Here is a 24,735-nt window from a genome sequence, read left to right as displayed (position 1 = left end):
AGTTCTGGGATCCAGTCCCACATTGGTCTCCCCGCAGGGAGCCTGTTTCTCCCTCTGCCTGTGTCTCTACCTCCCTCTCTGTGTCTCTCAAGAATAAATAAATAAAATCTTAAAAAAAAAGAAAAAGACTTGCGCCAAAACCAAGAGTCAAACACTTAACCAACTGAGCCACCCAAGAGCCCCTCTTTCCAACTTATAAGGAAATTTTTCATATTTACAAAAAGTTATAATATTAGTACAATGAGCTCCATTATTCACCTAGGTGCCCTAATTGTTAACATCTGAGGGTTTTTTTTCTCATGAGACTTTTTCCTTAAGGAAAATCCACCCTAGTAAGAAATGCCAAACCTCACTGTCTTTCACATTGCCTCAGAACTCATGGCCCTAGTGAATGACAGCTGAGTGACAGGTGGTCTCCAAGGACCAGCAGTCAATAGCATCATGCTAAATTGGAGTAATAGACTCTGGGACATCACTCTGAAATAACGTCTGGATTACTTTCAAAAACAAAACACACAGATCTAGGGGCACCTGGGTGGCTCAGTCAGTTAAGCATCTGACTTTTGATTTCAGCTCAGTCATGATCTCAGGGTCATGAGATCGAGCCCTCAGTAGGCTACATGTTCAGTGGGGAATCTGCTTGAGAATCTCTCTCTCCCTCTGCTCTGTCTCTGTCAAATAAATATATCTTTTTAAAAAAACTCATTGATCAGGGCTCCTGGGTAGCTTAGTCAGTTAAGCATCTGCTTTCGGCTTAGCTCATGATCCCAGGGTCCTGGGATCGAGTCTCGCATTGGGCTCCCTGCTCAGTGGGGAGTGCTTCTCCCTCTCCTGCTCTGCCTGCTTGTGTTCTCTATCTCTCTGTCAAATAAATAAAATCCTTTCAAAAAACCTCATTGATCTAGCAAGGTGCAATTTCCATGTCATAAAATTCACCTGTTTCAAATGTAAAATTCACTGTTTTCTGGTAAATTTACATAGTCATACATCCATTATCACAGTCTGGATTATTTTTTTTACAATCTCCCAGAAACTGCTGTTCTGTTGCCACCGCAATAAAGCTGCCAGTTGCAACTTTACCTCTTGCTCATGCAATCAGCTTTTCTGTGTCTATGTTATCATATGTTTCATAATACCTTCGGTTCAGCTACAGTTGGAAATAATAGCTTCTTCTCAAGTACACTCCATATGCCAAATTCTGCCCTGCATAATTACAGCTACAGTTCAAACAACCTCTACAGGGATTTAGAGGTTTAAAGAAGTATCCCAAACTACTGGAAATCAGATGTTATTTCAATAGATCTAGCAAGATCTACAGGTTGTTTATACCATTACTAGCAATATCGCCCTTAGACTCTGGTAACAAAAGGCCTGCTCTGAGGCCATGGAGCCAAGGTGCTCTCCTCACCATGCTGTAGTGCCTAGGACTCTGAATCGCCTGCCCATTCAACCCAAAGCCTGTTTCACCCAAGCCTGAGCAGGTCTCTTCTCTGAGCCTGACCTGCCTGTAGGAATCAGGGGGTGACAGCTGTCAGGGGAGTAGGTGACTCCACACAGGACACACAGCACCTCAGTGTAGGATGGAGCCTGGGCTGAGAAGTGAAGGAGATGGGCAGAGGGCTGGGGCTGGCTCTCTCCACCCTGCCATCTCAAGCAACAGAATTCTGGGAAGTCTGAGATTTTTTTTGTTTTTTAAGATTTTATTTATTTATTCATGAGAGAGAGAGAGAAAGAGGCCTCTAGAGACATAGGCAGAGAAAGAAGCAGGCTCCACACAGGGAGCCCGATGTGGGACTCAATCCCGGGACTCCAGGATCACGCCCTGGGCTAAAGTCAGGTGCTCAAACACTGAGCCACCCACGGATCCCAAGTCTGAGAATTCTAAATTGCAACCTGACCTTCTCCAGAATGGTGTATTTGTCAAGTCAGGGGGATAAAAATATTTTGCCTAACAGTTTGCTAGGTTAATTTAAAATATTTCAAAATTTAGGGGACCTGGGTGGCTCAGTGGTTGAGCATCTGCCTTCGGCTCAGGTCATGATCCTGGGGTCCTGGTATTGAGTCCTGCATTGGGCTCCCTGTGTGGAGCCTGCTTCTCCCTCTGCCTATGTCTCTGCCTCTCTCTGTGTGTCTCTCATGAATAAATTAAAAAAAAAAAAAACCTTAAAATTAATAAACAATAAAATTTTTCAATATTTAGAAATATGGTATGTGGAAATCTGTTTGTGTGACTTCGTTTGCATGAAATGTTCAGAATAGGCAAATCCACAAAGACAGAAAACAGATTAAGTGGTTGCCAGAGGTTAAGGGGAGGAAAGGAATGATGAATGAGTACTGATGGATATAGGGTTTCTTTTGGGGATGATGAAAGTGTTCCAGAATTTGATAGTGGTAACGGAGGCACAACTCTGCATCCCTTGCTATCTGAAAGTGTTCCTATGAAAACTTTCCTAAGCTAAAATGTCTTAAAGTAATTACTAGTGGGACGGCTGGGTGGTTCAGTTGGTTGAACAACGGACTCTTGATTTTGGGTCAGGTCATGATCTCAGGGTCATGGAATGGAGCCCTGCATTGAGCTCCAAGGTATGTGCTCAGCATGGAACCTGCTTGAATCTCTCTCTGCCCCTCCCCCACCCTCCATTTGTGTGCATGCTTTCTCTCTCTCTCTCTCCTTCTAAAACAAATAAATCTTTTTTAAAAAAAGAAAAGCAATCACTATTAATGTATATGGGAAAATTTTCAGGCACTCCCAGATCCAAATAATCACCTCTCTTTCCTGATACCTTAGGGCACATCTTGCTAATAGATGCATGGAGTAAATCTAGATTAAGCACAGACACTCACAGACACAACAAAGCTCAGGTGGCTTGATGCTGGGACGCAGAGTGTGGTTCCCAATGAAGGACCTTGGCAGCACCACTCTTGCTGTTCAGGTACAAGCTGCCGCTCTTGATGAGATACAAGTGCTGCATGCTATTTTCACTTTTGCAAAGATTTCTTTTGGTTAGCAAAAACAGGTATTTATGCAGCTTTTCCATAAAAGTGAAGTGGCAAAACATGAACTTTCAAAAAGCAGGAGATACTTGTACTAAAAGTCCATGAATTATGTGCTTCAAAAGGATGTTTAATATTTGAATGATATTTCAATAAAGCAATTACAAAAATATGTAGACTTCCATAAAGAAGAGCTGAAAATTAATTTTGCTTTCAATTCAACTAAAAGTAGAGATATTTCGGGACGCCTGGGTGGCTCAGCAGTTGAGCGTCTGCCTTCAGCTCAGGGCATGATCCCATGGTCCTGGGATCGAGTCCCATGTCAGGCTCCCTGCATGGAGCCTGCTTCTATGTCTCTGCCTCTCTGTCTCTCATGAATAAATAAATAAAATATTTTAAAAAGTAGAGATATTTCTAACATTTGGTACCAGAAATATAAGTATAGTGCTGGTGATTTTGTGCATTTCTTAAGTCTATGCATATTCCTATCTTTCAATTTAAGGACACTTACATGTATACAAAAATGTATGTATCAGTGAATTAAGATATGCAGTCATTTATTTATTTATTTATTATTTATTTTTAATTTTTATTTACTTATGATAGTCACACAGAGAGAGAGAGACGCAGAGACACAGGCAGAGAGAGAAGCAGGCTCCATGCACCGGGAGCCTGACGTGGGATTCGATCCCGGGTGTCCAGGATCGCGCCCTGGGCCAAAGGCAGGCGCCAAACCGCTGCGCCACCCAGGGATCCCCCCGGCAGTCATTTATTTAATCTCCGAGTGAGGGGTGGTAGGAGGCAAGGGCTGGAGCATGGAGGAAGCAAAAGAATCTAGGAAACCACACCTGCCCTTATGAGTTTATGATAGTATACACGAGTCTCTATACGGCTAGTTGTATAGAGTGGTGTGCAATGTAACTCAACCATGCCACACCTACCTTTACCCTTGGGAGGATACTCCAGATGTTAGTTCCTTAGTCTGCTAATTCTCAAGGTGAAACTTGGGATGCAAACACCAACAGACCCCACAATTCAGACAGATTGCTCCCCGCTGCCTCTGACCAGGGTCACGACGTAGGCCTTAGCGACTGTTAAAAGAAATCTGCAGGGATCCCTGGGTGGCGCAGCGGTTTGGCGCCTGCCTTTGGCCCAGGGCGCGATCCTGGAGACCCGGGATCGAATCCCACATCGGGCTCCCGGTGCATGGAGCCTGCTTCTCCCTCTGCCTGTGTCTCTGCCTCTCTCTCTCTCTCTCTCTCTCTCTGTGACTATCATAAATAAATAAATAAATAATAAATAAATAAATAAATAAACAAACAAACAAACAAACAAACAAAACACCTCAGGAGGTCATATAAAGTTGCCTCCCCAAAAGTCTGTGGGATGCTGTTCTGCCCGAGATAACAAGCACAATGTGTCAGGTGTGCAAGAAAAAAATATTAATTTGCAGCTTCGCGATAGGCACGGGACGTAGAACTTTTGCCTTTGTACTCTAGAAATGACATCACCAATGCACTCTGCCTTGAATGTTTTACAGTTCCAGGCCCCCAAAGCAGAACGGCCACCTCACTACAATCACACAGCAGCTAGACTGGGCGACGCCAGAAAAGATAGGATGATCAGGCAAGGAAATATTACAGGGGACCTAATCCGTGATCAATCAGCACATCCCAGGCCCTCAGACCCTTTCCCCCTGAATCTTCACCCTTTAAAAACCCTGCCTGCCCCCCCACCCCGGGTGGCTCAGTGGTTGAACCTCTGCCTTTGGCTCAGGTCCTAAACCCTGAACCCCGGGGTCCTGGAATCGAGTCCTGCGTCGGGCTCCCTGCACGGAGCCTGCTTCTCCCTCCGCCTGTGTCTCTCATGAATAAATTAATTAGATCTTTAAAAAATAAAATTAAAAAAAAAAAAAAACCCTGGCTGTAAGCCACTGTTGGGAAGAGTTTAGGTCTTCTGAGCATTGACTCCCCCTTCTGTGTGGCGCCGCATCAATATGCAGCCTTTCTTCGTTGCAAAAGTTCCGGGTGGTTGTTACTGGCTTGCGGGCCTCCCCCCCCCCCCCCGCCCACCTCCAAGTGAAACGAACCCTCCTTCCGCTCGATTGGACCGATTGTCCCTCAAGATTCCTTCCAGCTCCAACATTTCCACAGGGCGGTGCTTTCATCCTCCCCCTGCAGCCGTGGTAACTCAGTTCGGGAGCCAAGTAGATAAATTAAGTCGCCCAATCAACATGCAATTATTACAGTTCCTTATAACGTTTACCTATGTAAATAAGAAACTGTATTTTGGTGAATTCCCGCCTGCAAACGCCAACTCCCTGGGCTCAGCGCTTTCCCGCTAAGCCTCGGGGAGACCTGAGGCCCGGGATCACGTGCAAGTCCGCGCCGCGGGTTGCTATGGAGCCCAACGCGGCCCAAACCGGAAGTGGTCCGTGAAAATCACTTTCCCAGGAAACTCGCACTTGAAAAACAAATGCCACTGGGATTCGGTGTGTTTTTTTTTTTTTTTTCCTTAGAGTAAACCCGTAAGCAGAGATACGAAACTTCCGCTCCCGCAGCAGAGGACGACGCCTCTCCTCCTAAAGAACTTGCACGCCTGCGGCGGCGGAAGGGAGACGGAACCAAAAAGCGGCGAGCACCGGTGCTCCCGAGAGCGCTTCTCAGCGAAGGACCGGGCTCCGCCCCCCCTTCCCTGCGGGTTGCTGTGGAGACGGAGAGAGCTGCGCGGATGCCGAGAGGCGCCGAGGCTGGGCCTCGGCTGTCGGTCCGGGGAAGGGGCTCACAGAACCAACGCCAAGATGGTGAGTGGCTCTGAACAGGGAGGGAGAACTTTGAGTAGATCCCAGGACTGGAGATCGGAGGTTCCCAGCACGCCTGTGGGTTAAGCGTAGGGGTGTGAGCGGAGGGGGAGCTCCCTGCGCTACCCCTGTTCTCTCGGGAGCCAGGGATGCAGCTGTAAACACCTCCAGGCTTTCTTCCCCTGCTTCTCCCCCAACCCCCGCCCCTGAGCTGCCCGCGGGATGGTTAGAGGCCAAGGAAAGGCTGAGATGTCCCCACTCGAATGAATTGACAGAGAAGATGTAGTAGCCGTTGGGTTCAGCTCACGTCCAGGGCGATGGCCCTTTTGGAGAAATACGGGTTGTATAGAGTTTGAATGGGCTTCCCTGGGTTCGTTGTTAAGGATTTGACACGCTGATGCTCTGAGTTTAAAAACTGATCCTAGGGATCCCTGGGTGGCGCAGCGGTTTAGCGCCTGCCTTTGGCCCAGGGCGCCATCCCAGAGACCCGAGATCGAATCCCACGTCGGGCTCCCGGTGCATGGAGCCTGCTTCTCCCTCTGCCTGTGTCTCTGCCTCTCTCTCTCTCTCTCTCTCTCTGTGTGACTATCATTAAAAAAAAAAAAAAACTGATCCTAGAGGCGCCTTCAGCCCAGGTCGTGACCCCGGGGTCCCGGGATCGAGTCCCTCATCACGCTCCCTGCAGGGAGCCTGCTTGTGTCTTTACCTCTCTCTCTGTGTCTCTCATGAATAAATAAAATATTTTTTTTTAAAATAAAGCTGACCATTGGAATTGGATGTACAGCTGTTTTTGTTGCTTCCTTCACAGATGCTTTCAAGGGCCAAACCTGCTGTAGGCGGGGACCTGCCTCACACAGACAAAAGAAAGAAGAAAGGTAGGAAGATTCCGAAACTGGAGGAGCTGCTTTCGCAAAGGGATTTCACTGGAGCGATTACCCTGTTGGAGGTAATGCCCAAAGAAGGTTGCTTCTTAGGAGGTGGATGCCAGGAGCTGGTGGATGAATGCTTGGTTGAATGCTGGTTGCTATGCTGTTGGAACAGGTGGGTGCTGTAGGGGGGCTTCCTGCAAATCTAGTCAGGCATATGTTGCAGATTCCATGTTAACAATATACCTGATTAAAGATGAACTAAGAAGATATACTTCTTTTTTTTTTTTTAAGATTTTATTTATTCATGAGAGACACAGAGAGAGAGAGAGAGAGAGAGAGACAGGCAGAGGGAGAAGCAGGCCCCATGCAGGGAGCCTGACGCGGGACTGGATCCTGGGTCTCCAGGATCATGCCCTGGGCTGAAGGCAGCGCTAAACCGCTGAGCCACTCGAGCTGCCCGATATACTTCTTGAGGGATACTCTTAATTATGTCTAGTCCCACTGATGGTGAATTCAGCTAAAAATATGGAGGGACATTTATGTATTTATTTATTTAGATTTTACTTATTTATTCATGAGAAACACAGAGAGAGGCAGAGACATAGGCAGAGGGAGAAGCAGGCCCCCTGTGGGAATTGTAATGCGGGACTCAAGCCCGGGACCCGGGATCACAACCTGAGCCAAAGGCAGATGCTCAACCACTGAGCCACTCAGACGCCCCTGGAGGAACATTTAATATAGCATCAGTTCACACAATGTTTATCCTGACCCCTGGCCAATTTTGATTTATTCTTATTATATATTATAAAATTTGGATCATTTAAATACCATCATGCTTCATGCTTATTGTCTAGACTACTGTGTGTTCAGGGAATACTTCAAATCTCTATGGCAGTAGTTCTCAACTTTTTTTTTTTTTTTTTTTTTTTTTTTTTTTAGTTCTCAACTTTTAATATGCATCAGTATCACCTAGGGTACTTATTAAAATGTATATTCCTGGATTCCTGCCTAGGGATTCCGATTCTTTACAGATCAGTCGATAGTGGTGCTCAGGAACCTATATTTTTAACGAGTAGCCCAAGTGCTTCTGATGTAGGTGGTCCAAGGACACTATACTTTGAGAAACTGCCTTGTGAGCATCACACGTTATAGGAGAAATGAAGGGGCACACCAAACAATGAAAAGATGAAGTTTTTTTTTTTTTTAAAGATTTTATTTATTTATTCATGAGAGACACAGAGAGAGAGGCAGAGACACAGGCAGAGGGAGAAGCAGGCTCCACGCAGGGAGCCCGACGTGGGACTCGATCCCAGGACTCCAGAATCACACCCTGAGCTAAAGGCAGACCCCCAACCGCTAAGCCACCCAGGTGTCCCAACAATAATTGTTATAATTAGCTTCATATATTTCTTAGTCTTCCATGAGTAGTCCTGTTTCTCACTAGCTCTGATCTTGAGTACCTTGTTTGATTTTTTTGGTGTTAGCTTTCTCATCATTAAAGTAGGGAAATTGGCTTAGAAAGCCTTTCTAGCTCTGCAAATCAATAGACTGAGTGGTAGGTATATTTTATCAGTCTCTTGTTTCTCTTCTTTCTTTAAGACAATGACCACATTTTCCTTATATGGAATCCCACACTGCTTTTAAGTTGTTGAGGAGGTTCTGTTCTGTGCTTACACTCTTAGATGGCCAGCCAAAGCACCATGATATATGGGGATGAGAACTGCTGTGGTTTGCAGGGAGAGGGTCTCATGAGCTCTTTTGTGCTTCCAGGCAATTTCTGGAGCAAATTTAGGGAGGCTTCAAATAAGTATTTCTTCAGACTTGAGGCACTGTTCTCAAATCCACAGCATTTTGTGAAAGAAAGATTTTTAATGTTAGGGCATTAACTACAGGAGTAAGTTCTTGTCCTAGACCAGAAAGGATTAATGGATGTCTTCATCTTGTAACAGTCAAGGCAGCCAGTGTTCTGTAACAATGATCTATAAATATGCAGTGGCTCCCTATTCATTTTTCTCCCCAATGTTTTTGGTTTATCAGCCTGTAGAATGGAAAACTCTCATCTTACCATGGGAGTTCAAACTCCTCCTTCAAGGCCTCATTCCTTTCCTCCAAAACAGGACTAATGTTGGCAGGGGAATTCATAAATATTTTTTCACAGTGGACGTACATGAGGCTAGTGTTCTGAATATCGGTAATTCCTGTGGGCTCTGGTAAGCCTATTCAAGAATAATGGAATGATTTAAAGGCTTACTCTCAGTGAAAGGTCATACCTATGAATAAATATATGTGTGCCCTAATGGGACAGGTTTGAAGTGTGAGTTGGAAGGCAGTAGAACATGGAGGGTGAGAACACAGGTAATGGGGTCCGTGGTCTGTCGTGGTCCCTGCTTCTATCTCCCCTGGCTGTGGTGGCCTTGAGTTCATTGCATCATCTCAGTAACCTTCAATTATATGGCATTAGATACTTCACATAATTCTCGTGTTCCTTAATAGCCCCCAGAATTGTTGTGGGATAACTCTTAAATACTTTCTGGAATAAGGTGTTAGTAAATGCAGAGAAACAAATGTGAAATTTTGAAAATATATGATTTTCTTTCAACTGGAAATATTAAGAGAACTAGAAATTTTCACCTTGTGAATGTCTAAGAAATTATCTGTGTTATAGTTTTCTTGAATAATGTATAAAGCAGATATTAAAATTCTTTTAATTCCTGACATTGAAAGGAATTGAGATGATCATACAGTTATATATTGTTTCACTAGAGCATGTTTCAGTTGTTCTGTAGCCTTAATTGTTCCAACATTTGATGATGCTTAGTGGAATAAATAAAATGTATATTCTGTTAGATGTTGCAACATTCAAAAGTAAATATGTTTCCATGACAATTAGGAGGTAATTGTGCTGGGGCACCTGGAAGGATCAGTCAGTTGAACCTCTGACTTTTTTTTTTTTAATATTTTATTTGTTTATTCATGAGAGACACATTTAGAGAGAGACAGGCAGAGACACAGGCAGAGGGAGAAGCAGGCTTCCTGTGGGGAGCCCAATGCAGGACAGATCCCAGGATCCCAGCCTGCGACCTGAACCAAAGGCAGTTGCTCAACCACTGAAGCACCCAGAACTCTGGGATCATGCCCTGAGCCAAAGGCAGATGAGCCTGCCCGCTGAGCCACCCAAGGAGTCCTGGAGTCTACCTTAAAATAAATAAATAAATAAAAATCTTAAAAAAAAAAAAAAAGTAATTGTACTAAGTTCCCTATGTATAGGCTTAATTGAACACTATTGTCTAGCTTCTGTTACTTGTGATTTCCTATTTTTTATCAGTAGCTTAACATAATGGTTTGGTTTTTAATTTTTTTTAAAGTAATCTCTACACCCAGTGTGGAGTGTGAACTCAACCCTGAGATCAAGAGCTCCACTGAATAAGCCAGCCAGGCACCCCAACATAGCAGTTTTTTAAAGAGAATTTATTAAAAGTTTTTCTTTCTTTCTTCCTTCCTTTCTTTCCCTCTCTCTTTCTTTTCTTCTTTCTTCCCTCCATCCTTCTCTCCCACCCTTCCTTTTTTTCATAAAATTTTAAATTGAAGTTCAAACGTCATGTTGGGGAACAAGAAGAGGATACTAATTTGTGGATTGGATACTGTGCTTTTCACCTGGGTGACTACAAGAGAGCTTTGGAGGTTAGTAAAAAAAAAAAAAAAAAAAAAAATATATATATATATATATATATATATATATATAACATAAGGATTTTGAAAAACTTTTTAAGCTTTGTATTATAATAATACATGCTTCTGGTAAAATTTAAACACTACACAAGGAAGAAAGTAAAAAGAAAAAACATCACCTGTCTGCCTTCCCCAATCCTATTTCTTTGTTAACAGAGGCAACCATTGGCTCTTGCTTGATGTATTGCTTCAGAAATCTTCTATAAATTAAAAAAATATATATATATATTTATATATGTCTAATTTATTCTTTGCTTTTAGGTATATACTAATGAGATTGTTGAAAATATTTATAGTAGTATTTCTTAAGGAAATCTTTAGAAGAAGAGAAATAAATCCTTTTGATAAAATTGCCATGATGCTTTTCTCAAAAGAAGTTTACTTTTATTGTGCTGGGCTAATTTTAGACATAGGAAAGATTATATTATCTTTATATTTGTGCAAGTTGGATTTCAAAAATTGTTTTTCTTGGTCATTGTAAACAGCACCTATCTAATGAGCAACCTATAAGATTATGAATCTAGATAAAATTTTAGTCGCCTTTTGTCAAGCAGTTTTTAAAGCATAAATGAAATTATTTGAACATTTTCTACATATCCTTACCCCCAAATGTAATCTAAGGATATTTATAAAACCTGCATAACCAGGCAAAAGTGTCCAAGATTAGGTAATGAGGAGGTATGACAAAGGACAAAAACAACAAAATCAGTGAGGGCAGAAGGAAGGTATGAAACAGACAGATTAGAGGCTGCTGATGTTGGTGAAAGATAGAGGGGAAAGAGAGTAGCCCAAGTATAGGAAGAAAAAGAAACAAAGGTAACTGGTAAAGTCTGATAAATAGAGTGTGTGGAAAACATGGTTGACAAAATGAATCTCGGGAAGTGTTCTTTTCAGGAAGAAAATGCCTTTTTAAAAAACACTGTTTTGTTTATTTGAGATGGAGAGAGAGAGTGTGTGTGTGCAAGTGCATGAGCAGGGGAGAGGAACAGAGGGAGAAGCAGGCTCCCCACTGAAGCAGGGAGCCTGATGTGGGGCTTGATCCCAGGATCCCGAGATCATTATCTGAGCCAAAGGTAGACACTTAACAGACTGAGCCACCCAGGTGCCATGAAAATGACTTTTTAGGGATCCCTGGGTGGTGCAGCGGTTTAGCGCCTGCCTTTGGCCCAGGGCACGATCCTGGAGACCCGGGATCGAATCCCACGTCGGGCTCCCGGTGCATGGAGCCTGCTTCTCCCTCTGCCTATGTCTCTGCCTCTCTCTCTCTGTGTGTGTGGCTATCATAAATAAATAAAAATTAAAAAAAAAAGAAAAAGAAAATGACTTTTTAAAATGTAAAGCCAAATAAGTAAAGCCAGAAAACAATTAGAATGAAATAGTATTGGTAGTATATTAAGGTTATCAAATATTAAGTTAACTGAACCTATGCATTTCTTTTATTTTTTTAAGTTAGCAAAAATAAAGTATTTTAGTTACTTTTTTTTTTTAATTTTTATTTATTTATGATAGTCACAGAGAGAGAGAGGCAGAGACATAGGCAGAGGGAGAAGCAGGCTCCATGCACCGGGAGCCCGACGTGGGATTCGATCCCGGGTCTCCAGGATCGGGCCTGGGGCCAAAGGCAGGCGCCAAACCGCTGCGCCACCCAGGGATCCCTTAGTTACTTTTCATTTCTGTAGTTTGTTAGCCCATATCATTGTTCAAAAGGAAAAAAAAAAGTTTAAGATTATGTGGAAAACAGGGATGCCTGGGCAGTGCAGTCGGTGTCTGACTCTTGGTTTTGACTCAGGTCATGAGGTCTAGCCCTGCCTCCAGCTCCATGCTCAGCAGGCCATCTACTTAAGATTCTCTTCTTCCTTTGCCCCTCCTCCTGCACATGAATGGGCCCATGCCCTCTCTCTCAAATAAATAAGTCTTAAAAAAAAATTTTTTTTTAATTAGGTGGACAACTGTCCCCCTTGGGGGACAATAGGATTGAACTATAGCTTCAGTATTTAATCTTGCAGGTACAGAATAGTTCAGGAGCATATAGGATTCCCTAAATGTGAAGTTGCCCAATCTCAGTAAGAAATCCTATTCCATTATAGAAGAATGGCTCATCGGTTGCTTTACTGCCGAAATGAGATCCCTGCTTAATATATATTTCAGGAATATGAAAACGCAACAAAAGAGGAAAATTGCAATCCTGAAGTCTGGGTGAACCTAGCCTGTACCTACTTTTTTCTTGGAATGTATAAACAAGCTGAAGCAGCTGGATTTAAAGGTAAAATGGCCCCTTTTAATATCTAGTACTCATCACTAATGATATGAGTTATTTTAGAGATTTTAAAACATTTAATTCATTTTTCTATGGAGAAACCAAGCACAATTAGAAAACTGAAAAATAGGGCACCTGGCTGGCTCAGTCAGTAGAGCATGTGACTCTTGATCTTGGGGTTGTAAGTTCAAGACCCATGTTGGGAGTCGAGATTACTTAAAAATAAAATCTTTAAAAAGAAAAGAAAACTAAACAATAGATTTAATCTTCAAAGAACATTGAATCTAAGCAACTTTATTTATTTTATTTTTTTAAAGATTTTATTTATTTATTCATGAGAGACACAGAGAGAGAGAGAGAGAGAGAGAGAAAGAGGCAGAGGCACAGGCAGAGGGAGAAGCAGGCGCCATGCAGGGAGCCTGATATGGGACTCGATCCCGGGACTCCAGGATCACACCCTGGGCCAAAGGCAGCTGCCAAACTGCTGAGCCACCCAGGGATCCCTGAATCTAAGCAACTTTAAAGAGAGAGTTAATCTCTATGCTGCTTCCTCTCCCCACCCTACCTATAGCAGACAAGCAGGGTAAGAGAAGCAAAAGGGCAAGTTATCTTTCTTAGGCCCCCTCATGGTAGGATATTCATGCTGTTGTAGGAGCTGAGGATACTTGTCTAAGCCCTATCAATATGGATTTTATAGCTGTTTTCCCTGCTTCTGAGTGAAAAGCCAAGTAATTTCCACTTGAGAATTCAGACTTATTTTTATTTGCTTTATTTGTCCTGACAGCTGTCTAAGAAGAACTGGACATCAACCTGCAAGTAAGAATAGGACAAAGAAAAACAGGGGAGGAAAGATAAAAATAATGAGAGTATGAATCAGATTAAATTCAAAGAAATGTAGAGAAACTGGCCAAGGGGATGTTTGTTAGGAAAGAATATATTCTAAGATAGAATTCTTAGAGAATTAACTGATATATACATATTTAGGAACTATTCCAGCTCAGATTCATGGGTCTTGTGGAACTTGAAGCCTTTCTTAATCACTACACAAACTATTTCCTGTGTACTAATGTCGTTTTTCTTAATTTAGTTATACGAGCCTTTAAGTTATTATTTATCTCATGTTTCTAGACTTTATCTGTACCTAAAAGAGTGTTAGACACATAGAAAGTGATCAAGGTAGCTAGCTATCTTTCCATTTAATTTTTTCTTTTTTATGCTTTGAAGTATGATTTTTTTCTGTAAAAAGACCGTAGGGTTAGGTATCTAGATTTAGGAAAATTCTTCAACAGTGAAAAGGGGATTTGGAACTTGAAAGATGTTTACCTTTTCATTTGGTTGACTGTTTCAGTGTGGCAGATTATCATGCTAGAAGATACATGGAGTAGAGACTGGGCTAATATTTAAGAAAATATGGCCATATAATTGTAGAAAAGGAGATTTTAGAAGGGATTGACAAGGAATACTTGGAAGAACAGCTGAATGACACTGGATTTCTACATGAATTGAGATAAACAAAACTGTTTATTTCCAGTGTTTGGTTAGTGTGTGAACAGCCCAGCTGTGGGCTGGTACTGGAACTGTGTGTGTGGCATTGTGCTGTGGGTCACCATGATGAAATCAAGTAGAACAAGTGCTGGGGAAGAACAGAACTTTTTTTTTTCTGGTTCCTGATGCTGTTGCTGCCACTGCAGGTAGATACCAGACTAAAATGATATATATGATGGTAGAGACAGATTAGGATCACATAGATAAAGATTTGAGAAGATTATCTGAGTATCACTCCTGTCGTTCTTGCAAGGGACTAAGTGTCATAGACAGTAATAAGCAGCTTGAACTTTTTTTTTTCAGCTCCAAAAAGCCGACTTCAAAACCGCCTCCTCTTCCACTTGGCTCATAAGGTATTTATGTTCTCATTTCACACTTCTTGTTTTGAAAATATTTTTTCTTCCTTCTTGTTAAAAACAATGGTGAAAAAAATAAGAAATGCTTATTAATAATAGTTCTAGAACAAGTAGAATATAGGTATTAATTTTATAGGATTTTTCACCCTTAGTGTTTTTACACTACTAATCTGTTAAGAGATGTTAAATTGTTGTTCTTTTTGTTTGTTTGTTTAAAGATTTTATTTATTTATTCATGAGAGACACAGAGAGAAAGAGAGGCAGAGACACAGGCAGAGGGAGAAGCAGGCTCCATACAGGAAGCCCGATGTGGGACTCGATCCCGGGTGTCCAGGATCAGGCCCTGGGCCGAAGGCAATGCGAAACCACTGAGCCACCTGGGCTGCCCAATTGTTGTTCTTCTTAAAAGTAATAGTCATTGAAGATCAGTTTCTTTCAACTATCCTATTGTCTCTTGGAAGCAGACTGAAAGAAGCTTTGTCTTAACTCCTAGAAATACACATTTTTCAAAATTGCCTTAGAGGAATAAGGTTTGTTTTGTTTTGTTTTTTTAAGAGAGAGGGAGAGGGATGACTTGGTGGCTCAGTCAGTTAAGTGTCTGCCTTCAGCTCGGGTCATGATCCTGGGGTCCTGGGATTGGGCCCTGCATCTGGTTCCTTGCTCAGTGGAGAGCCTGCTTCTCCCTTTCCCTCTGCCTCTCCCTCTGCTTGTGTGTGCACGCTCTCTCTCTCTCTTTCTCTCTCTCCCTCTCTCAAATAAATAAATAAATAAATAAATAAATAAATAAATAAATAAAATCTTTAAAAGGAGAGAGGGGGAGAGAGAGAGAGAAAGACAGAGCATGCAAGAGTGAGGGGTGCAGAGGAAGAGCGAGAGAGAGAATCTTAAGCAGGTTTCATACCTAGTGTGGAGCCTGATGTGGGGCTCAATATCACAACCGTAAGGTCATGACCTGAGCTGAAATCAAGAGTTGGGTGCTTAACTGACTGAGCCACCCAGCTGCCCCTTTTTAAAAAGTTTTTATTTATTCATTTAAGTAACCTCTACACCCAACATGGGACTCAAACTCACAACCCCAAGATCAAGAGTCACTATCTACCTACTGAGCCAGCCAGGTACCGTTGCCTTACAGCAATAATTTCTTTTTTTCTTTTTTTTTTTTTATATAGCAATAATTTCAATCATCATCATAAAATGGTTTTTAAAAATAATTTTCCACATTATAGAGGTTACATATTAATTATATTAAAATATAAGTAAGCAAAAATTGAAGAAGGAAGTAACATCTATACCCACTAAAAAGTAGAATTACAGGGCAATATCCCTGATGAACATGGATGCAAAAATTCTCAATAAAATAATAGCAAATCAAATTCAACAGTACATTAAAAGAATTATTCACTGCAATCAAATGGGATTTATTCCTGGGCTGCAGGGTGATTCAATATTTGCAAATCAATCAATGTGATATACCATATTAATAAAAGAAAGGATAAAAAACATATGATCCTGTCAATAGATGCAGAAAAAGCATTTGACAAAATACAGCATCTTTCTTTTTTAAGATTTTATTTATTTATTTATTCATGAGAGACACAGAGAGAGAGAAAGGCAGAGACACAGGCAGAGGGAGAAGCAGGCTCCATGCAGGGACCCCGATGTAGGACTCGATCCCAGGTCTCCAGGATCACACCCTGGGCTGAAGGTGGCACCAAACCGCTGAGCCACCCAGGTTGCCCTACAGCATCTTTTCCTTTTTTTTTTTTTTATCTTTTCCTAATAAAAACCCGAAGTAGAGATAGATGGACCTCAACATCAATAAAAGCCATATACAAAAGACCCACAGCTAATATTATCCTCAGTGGGGAAAAACTGAGAGCCTTTCCCCTGTGGTCAGGAACAAGACAAGGATGTCGACTCTAACAATTACTAATAAACATGGTATTGGAAGTCTTAGCCTCAGCAATCAGACAACAAAAAGAAATAAAAGGCATCTAAACTGGCAAGGAAGAAGTCAAACTTTCACTATTTGTAGACAACATGATATTCTGTAAAAAACCTGAAAAACTCCACCAAACAATTGCTAGAACTAATACATGAATTCAGCAAAGTCGCAGGATATAAAATTAATGTGCAGAGGGGATGCCTGGGTGGCCCAGTGGTTAAGTGTCTGCCTTTGGCTCAGGGTGTGATCCCAGGGTTCTGAGATCAAGTCCCACATTGGGCTCTCCCTCTGCCTATGTCTCTGCCTCTCTCTGTGTCTCTCATGAATAAATAAAAAAATCTTTAAAAAAAAATCAATGTGCAGAAATCTGTTGCATTTCTATACACCACCAACAAAGCAGCAGAAAAAGAAATCAAGGAATTGATCCCATTTACAATTGCATCAAAAATCATAATATATCTAGGAATAAATCTAACTAAAGAAATAAAAGATCTATACTCTGAAAAGTATAGAACACCTATGAAAGAAATTAAAGAGGACACAAAGAAATGGAAAAGCATTCCATGAACAAACATTGTTCAAGTGTCTATACTACCCAAAGCAATCTACACACTTAATGCAATCCCCATCAAAATACCACTAGCATTTTTCACAGAGCTGGAATAATTTGTATGGAACCACAAAAGACCCCGAATAGCCAAAGCAATTCTGAAAAAGAAAAACAAAACTGGAGGCATCATGATTTTGGATTTCAAACTATATTACAAAAGTATAGTGCTCAAGACAGTACAGTACTGGCACAAAAACGGGGACGTAGATCAGTGGAACAGAATAGAGAATCCAGAAATAGATCCACAACTATATAGTCAATTAATCTTCATCAAAGCAGGAAAGAATAGCCAATGGAAAAAAAGACATTATCTCCAAATGGTATTCGAGGGCAGCCCCTGTGGCGCAGTGATTTAGCGCCGCCTGCAGCCTGGGGTGTGATCCTGGAGATCCGGGATCGAGTCCCATGTCAGGTTCCCTGCATGGAGCCTGCTTCTCCCTCTGCCTGTGTCCCAGCCATTCTCTCTCTCTTTCTCTCTCTCTCTCTCTCTCAATAAATAAATAAATAAAATCTAAAAATTAAAAAATTAAAAAATTAAAAAAAAGAAAGTTAAAAAAAAACAAAACAAATGGTATTTGGAAAACTGAACAGCCACATGCAAAATGAAACTGGACTACTTTCTTACGCCATACACATACAAAAATAAATTTAAAATGAATGAAAGACCTAAATGTGAGACAGGAAACTATCAAAATCCTAGAAGAGGGATCCCTGGGTGGCTCATGGGATCCCTGGGTGGCGCAGCGGTTTGGCGCCTGCCTTTGGCCCAGGGCGCGATCCTGGAGACCTGGGATCGAATCCCACGTCGGGCTCCCGGTGCATGGAGCCTGCTTCTCCCTCTGCCTGTGTCTCTGCCTCTCTCTCTCTCTGTGAGACTATCATAAATAAATAAAAATTTATAAAAAAAAAAATCCTAGAAGAGAACACAGGCAGCAATCTTTTTGACGTCAGCTGTAGCAACTTCTTACTAGACATGTCTCCTGAGGCAAGGAAAACAAAAGCCAAAATGAACTATTGGGACTTCATCAAGATAAAAAGCTTCTGCACAACAAAGGAAACAACAAAACTAAAAGGCAGCCTACAGGATGGGAGAATATATTTGCAAACGACAATATCTGGTAAAGGGTTAGTATCCAAAATCTACAAAGAACTTATCAAACTCAACACCTAAAAAATTAAGAAATGGGCAGAAGACATGAATAGACACTTAGCCAAACAAGATATCCAGGTGGCTAACAGACATAGGAAAAGATGCTCAACATCACTCATTTTCAGGGAAATACAAATCAAAACCATGATGTGATACTATCTCACACCTGTCAGGATGGCTAAAATTAACAACACAAGAAACAACAGGTGTTGGTGAGAATAAAGACAAAGGGGAACCCTCTTGCACTATTGGTAGAAACACAAACTGGTGCAGGTGCTCTGGAGAAGGATATGGAAGTTCTTTAAAGTGTTACAAATAGAACTGCCCTGGGATACCTGGGTGGCTCAGTCAGTTAAGCATCTGACTTGGGCTCAGGTCATGTTCTCAAGATCCTGGGATGGAGCCCTGAGTCAAGCTCCTTGCTCAGTGGGGAGTCTGCTTCTCCCTCTCCCTCTGTCCCTCCCCCTGCTTGTGTTCTCTTTTTTTTCTTTCTCTCTCTCTCAAATTAATAAAGATAATTATTTTTTTTTAATTTTTTTTTTATTTATTTATGATAGTCAGAGAGAGAGAGAGAGAGAGGCAGAGACATAGGCAGAGGGAGAAGCAGGCTCCATGCACCGGGAGCCCGACGTGGGATTCGATCCTGGGTCTCCAGGATCGCGCCCTAGGCCAAAGGCAGGCGCCAAACCGCTGCGCCACCCAGGGATCCCAAGATAATTATTTTTATATGCATATTTATATTTTATTTTTTGTTTTGCATGATGAGACATGCTGAATATACATTTTTGTATTCTGCTTTTATTTTTTACTTATCTGTATACAATGAGCATATCCCCAAGTCACTAGTCTTTAAGACTATGACTTTTTAAAATAGTTTTTATAATATTTCATTGTATGCATGTTTCCTAGTTATTTGACTTTTAGATTATATGTATATATTTATCTTTAATTTTTTTAATAGTTATACACAACACCCGGTGATCATCACAAATGCATTCCTAATCCCCATACCATATTTAATCCATCCCTCCCACCCACCTCCCCTCTGGTACCATCATTAAGGGTCTGTTTCTTGGTTTGCCTGTCCCTCTCTTCTTTTCCCTATGGCTCATTTGTTTTGTTTCTCTTCTTCTTTTTTTTTTTTTTTTTAAGATTTTATTTATTCATGAGAGACACAGAGAGAGAGAGGCAGAGACATAGGCAGAGAGAGAAGTAGGCTCCCTGTGGGGAGCCTGATGTGGGCTTAATCCCAGGACCCTAGGATCACACCCTGAGCCAAAGGCAGACACTCAAGCACTGAGCCCCCCCAGGTGTCCCTGTTTTTTTTTCTTAAATTCCACATATGAGTGAAGTCATATGGTATTTGTCTTTCTCTAACTGATATCTTACTTGGCATTACACTTTCTAGATCCATCCATGTTGCCTTGCCCCAAATGGCAAAATTTCATTCTTTTCTATGGCTGAGTTATATTCCATTGTGCATATACACGCATATATATCCATCTATATATGTATAACATATATAAATATGCACCACCTCTTCTTTATCCATTTATCAGTTGATGGACATTTGGGCTCTTTCCATAATTTGGCTATTGTAAATAATGCTGCTATAAACATCAGAGTATGTATCCCTTTGAATTATTTTTTTAAAAATATTTTATTTATTTATTCATGATAGACATAGAGAAAGGCAGAGACACAGGCAGAGAGAGAAGCAGGCTCCATGCCGGGAGCCCGACGCGAGACTCGATCCCGGGTCCCCAGGATCGCGCCCTGGGCCAAAGGCAGGTGCTAAACCGCCAAGCCACCCAGGGATCCCCTCCCTTTGAATTATTATTTTTGTATCCTTTGTATTTTTGTATCCTTTGGTTAAATACCTGGTAGTGCCGTTGCTGGATCTAGGATAGTTCTATTTTTACCATTTTGAGGAACCTCCATACTGTTTTCCGGAGTGGCTGCACCAGTTTGCATTCCCACCCACAGTGCAGAGGGTTCGTTCCTTTTTCTCCATGTCCTTGCTAATACCTGTTGTTTCTTGTGTTGTTAATTTTATTTTATGAGGCCAGCATTACCCTGATACCAAAACCAGATAGACTCCACTAAAAAAGAGAACTACAGGCCAATATCCCTGATGAACATGGATGCAGAAATTCTCGATAAAATATTAGCAAACCAAATCCAATAGTACATTTAAAGAATCATTCACCATGATTAAGTGGGATTTATCTTTTGGGCTGCAAGGGCAGTTCAGTTTTCACAAGTTAATCAATGTGATACACCACATTAATTAGTAAAGGAAAGGATAAGAACCATATGATCATTTCAATAGATGTATACACCAATAAAGTAGAAAGAGAAGTCAAAGAATCAATCCCAGGGGATCCCTGGGTGGCGCAGCAGTTTAGCGCCTGCCTTTGGCCCAGGGCACGATCCTGGAGACCGGGGATCGAATCCCACTTCGGGCTCCCGGTGCATGGAGCCTGCTTCTCCCTCTGCCTATGTCTCTGCCTCTCTCTCTCTCTGTGTGTGACTATCATAAATAAATAAAAATTAAAAAAAAAAAAGAAGAATCAATCCCATTTAGATTGTTTTAATTTTAATTATAAAAATGTTATTCTGAACAACCTAGGAATGGGCTTAGTGAGTTATTGAATTTGAACAACTTTAAAGGCTTTAATTGGCAGGTCATCTGGATGGCTTATTCAGTTAGGCATCTAACTCTTGATTTCCACTCAGGTCATGAACTCAGGATGATGGAATCAAGCCCCACATTGGGCTCTGCACTCAGCATGGAGCCTGCTTGGGAGTCTCTCTCTCCCTGTCCCTCTGCCCCTCTCCCCACTTGCAGGCATGTATTCTCTCTCTCTCTCTCTCTCAAATAAATAAATAAATAAATAAATAAATAAATAAATCTTTTTTAAAAAAATAAAGTTTTTAATTGATATTGCTAAATTATTTTACTAAAAGTTTATCAAATCATCCATAGCCATTATATGAAAATAATTATTCTTAGCACATTTAAAAATTTCACAGTATAATTATCCATCTCTATTTAGTTCTTTCAGTTTTTGTGTTACATGTTTTTCAGACTCTAACATAAAGTACTTACAAGTTTAGAATTGTTCTGTCCTTCCAGTGGATTGAAACATCATTATAAAATGTCTCTCTTTATCTCTGAAAATTCCTCTCCACATAAAGTCTACTTTGTCATATTTGTATAGCTACACCACTCCCTTTTGTTTAATATTTGTCTATTATATCTCTTTACATACTTTTTAAAAAACATTTTTAAAGATTTATTTATTCATTGAGAGAGAGAGAAAGAGAGCAAGTGAGGGTTGGGGAGAAAGACCCACGGAGAGGGAGAAGGAGAGAAGCAGACTCCCCGGTGAGCAGAGTCCAATGCAGGGCTTGATCCCATGACCCTGAGATCATGACCTGAGCTGAAATCTAGAGCCGGACATTCAACACACTGAGCCCCCCAGGTGTCTCTCTCTTCACATACTTTAACATTTTCTACCTTACTATGAAACAGGATATAAAAATGATAACACAGGGGAAAAAAGGAAAGGAAGAAGATGAAGGAGGGGTCAAATAATTAATATAATTATGTCTCAAAGGCTTTCCACTGTCAAGGCTATGCCTCCACAGGCTGTTTTCATCCTTTTTTTTGAAGGAGAGACAGAGGAGAAGAAGATAAGGAACTGAAGAGAAAGAGGGAGAACTAAGAGACAAGATGGCTGGAGGGCCAGGAATTAAAATCTCTGTACCATAGGTGTTGATTAACTGTACTCTAGTATGAATCTTTACATGTCTTCTTCCCTTTGACAATTTTAGTTTAATGATGAGAAGAAGTTGATGAACTTTCATCAGAATCTTCAAGATATCACAGAAGATCAACTCAGTTTGGCCTCAATCCACTATATGCGATCTCATTACCAAGAAGCTATTGATATTTATAAGCGAATACTGCTAGATAACAGGTCTGTGTCTTTCCATGTCTATTGAAAACTCACAATCTCATTTTGTTAGCTTTTTCTGTAACTGTTTGGGCTGAGGACCTAGTGTCCTTCCAATCTAATCACCATGTGTTCAAATCCATTTAGCTAATAATGTAGTCAGATTAAGAACTCCGTATTCTCCAGATCAGGATTTCTCCACTTTTATTTCACTATCATCCTTCCAAGGAGCCCTTTTAGGCTCCTCCTGCCTCCATCACTTTCTCATGAAATTTTAAAACCACAGATATAATGTATGTCCATTTATGTACTGAATGTATATCTATGCTTTATACTTAAAATGAGTACAATTTTTCACTTTTTCATAAGGATTTTTTTACCCCTTGGGGATGATCTGGCCCCTGTTGAAAATGCATAATCTAAATGTATCATTTCAGCATTGTATTGGATTGAAGGGAACTTGCTGACAAAATTAGAAATAAACCATTCTGAAGAATGAAGATTCCAACTTTATCACTGCCCACTGGGTCTCTCTTCCACTTCCCAAAAAGATCTCATCTACCTGCCTTCTCCTCTTTTGCTTACCTGCACCTCACCCATTCTTCTTCTCAGTCATCAAGTCTGTTTGCTTTGAGTGTCTGTTCTCTGTATGGTGTACGCTTATTTACAGTTTTGCCCAGTGATAGCATGTGTTAGTCTTTTTAACATGAATTAGTAGGAGTTGGATGCTTCCCTTTCTTCTTTAGTTGTCATCTCTCATTCTACTTAAATTAAAACACCCAAATATTACAATACAAAAGAAAAATATTGCACTGATGATATCTTGCCTTCTTTCTTCAAAAGGCAAATTCATGTTCTCTTCACCTGGTTGTCCATTTGAACCATTAAAAAAGTCTTTGTAGTTTGACAATCTTACTATGAAGTAGACTTAAACTTTAACCCTTAATTCTTTCATCTAATAGGGAATACCTTGCCCTCAATGTTTATGTGGCCCTATGTTACTACAAGTTGGATTACTATGATGTGTCTCAAGAAGTTCTGGCAGTTTACCTTCAGCAAATTCCTGATAGCACCATCGCACTCAATCTTAAGGCCTGTAATCATTTTCGCCTTTACAACGGCAAAGCAGCTGAGGTAGTGATGGAAATGTGTTTTTAATTCCAGTTTGAATAACCGTATACTTTCTGGGTTATTCATAAGACTCTACTATCTGTAATTCCTGATTAATATAATATCCCTTTGTTATTGCTAAGGTGATTCTATGAGAATCAACTATTTATATTGATTGGATATTCTAAAAAAATGGTGACTTTTGAATTCTGTGTGTCTAATGTATTGTAGATGATCTTTACCTAGATGCTTTACATTAACTTAAATTTATGTCGAAACTGAACAGTTCTGCTTCTTCCTCTAAAATAGGTTTGTGGCTCTGTGGTTTATTGTCACCAGCATGTAAATCACGTCATAAACCTAGGATTTCCATCAGTCTTTTTCTTCACTCTCCCCCTCTATGTAATCACCTACCAGTTCCTATTAAGTTCTACGTCCTAGATATTTCTTTGATCTGTCCCTTCTCCTCTACCACTGCTCTAGTCTGGGTACATCTCTTATTTCGGTTCTTTAAATAATTTCCCTGCCTCTAGCCTTGTCCTTTCCAGTCTAGCCACCAACATTGTTCCACACACCATGCTCTCCTACTATCATAGCTTATGACATTCTCATTTCCTGGAATGCCTTATTCTGTTTGTTATAAGTTAGCATCTCTTTTAAAGGCATTAGTGGTAAACATTTTATAAATATTTAGAAATTACCTAACTTCTAGGTACTTTGCAGAATGCTTTGTATCTATTATTTAGTTTCCCTGACAATCCTGTGGATAAATTCTCTTTATCCCATACGTGGGACCCTCTTTTATTTTTCACTACACACTCACACACATATACAGAGAGAGAAAAAAAGAGGACATGTTCTATACCATATCTATTTACAGATATTTATTTATATAATAAGCAGGTGATTTTTTTAAAAAGACTTTAGTTTTTAAAGTAATCTCTATACCTACCATGGGGCTCAGTCTTAAAACCCTGAGATCAAGACTTGCACACTTTTCCAACTAGGCCAGCCAGATGCCCCTATACAGGTTATTGTTAAGTTAACTGTGTGAGGGGCACCATGCTTGGAAATTACTTTCTCAACCATTACTTTAGTTGATGTCAGAAGCCACCAAAATTCAAATGTAATGTTTGTGCATGTGTCAAAATTTTAAAATCCTACCCTTGCCCAAAAAGCGGTTCTAGCTGGCATCGTGCCCCTGAAGGAGGAGGGAAAGGAACTGAAATCAACAAATTAACTCCATCAAGGCAAAATTCACTGTGAAAATTTAATAGCAAGGGACATTATTGCCATACTTTAGCTGACAGCAGACTCAGCTCCTGAGTGAAACAGTATTTAGTAATTGTGAAAGAGGGGCAGAGTGGAAAGCATGTGTCCTTATCATAGGCCCAGATTCACTTTTTGT

The 24,735-nt window shown here is 40.8% G+C and overlaps 1 protein-coding gene across 3 annotated transcripts in view; it reads left to right on the top strand.

The window, feature by feature from the left end:
• Window positions 1-5,516: 5,516 nt before the first annotated feature.
• TTC26 (tetratricopeptide repeat domain 26) overlaps window positions 5,517-24,735 on the top strand; it is a 53,231-nt gene continuing 34,012 nt past the window's right edge. The window contains exons 1-7 of one of the 3 annotated variants that reach the window (XM_038559422.1): window positions 5,615-5,797; window positions 6,603-6,740; window positions 10,252-10,344; window positions 12,541-12,655; window positions 14,498-14,547; window positions 22,096-22,241; window positions 23,180-23,351. In XM_038559422.1, the coding sequence (XP_038415350.1) occupies window positions 5,795-5,797; window positions 6,603-6,740; window positions 10,252-10,344; window positions 12,541-12,655; window positions 14,498-14,547; window positions 22,096-22,241; window positions 23,180-23,351 (717 nt within the window). In that variant the 5' untranslated portion in view covers window positions 5,615-5,794. Of the gene's footprint in view, window positions 5,798-6,602; window positions 6,741-10,251; window positions 10,345-12,540; window positions 12,656-14,243; window positions 14,341-14,497; window positions 14,548-22,095; window positions 22,242-23,179; window positions 23,352-24,735 lie in introns of those variants that run through there. The other 2 variants (XM_038559423.1, XM_038559424.1) reach the window with 2 other exon arrangements.

Source organism: Canis lupus, chromosome 16 (genome assembly GCF_011100685.1).
Source record: "Canis lupus familiaris isolate Mischka breed German Shepherd chromosome 16, alternate assembly UU_Cfam_GSD_1.0, whole genome shotgun sequence".
NCBI classification, from domain to species: domain Eukaryota; kingdom Metazoa; phylum Chordata; class Mammalia; order Carnivora; family Canidae; genus Canis; species Canis lupus.
This window is presented reverse-complemented; position numbering and strand designations above follow the sequence as displayed.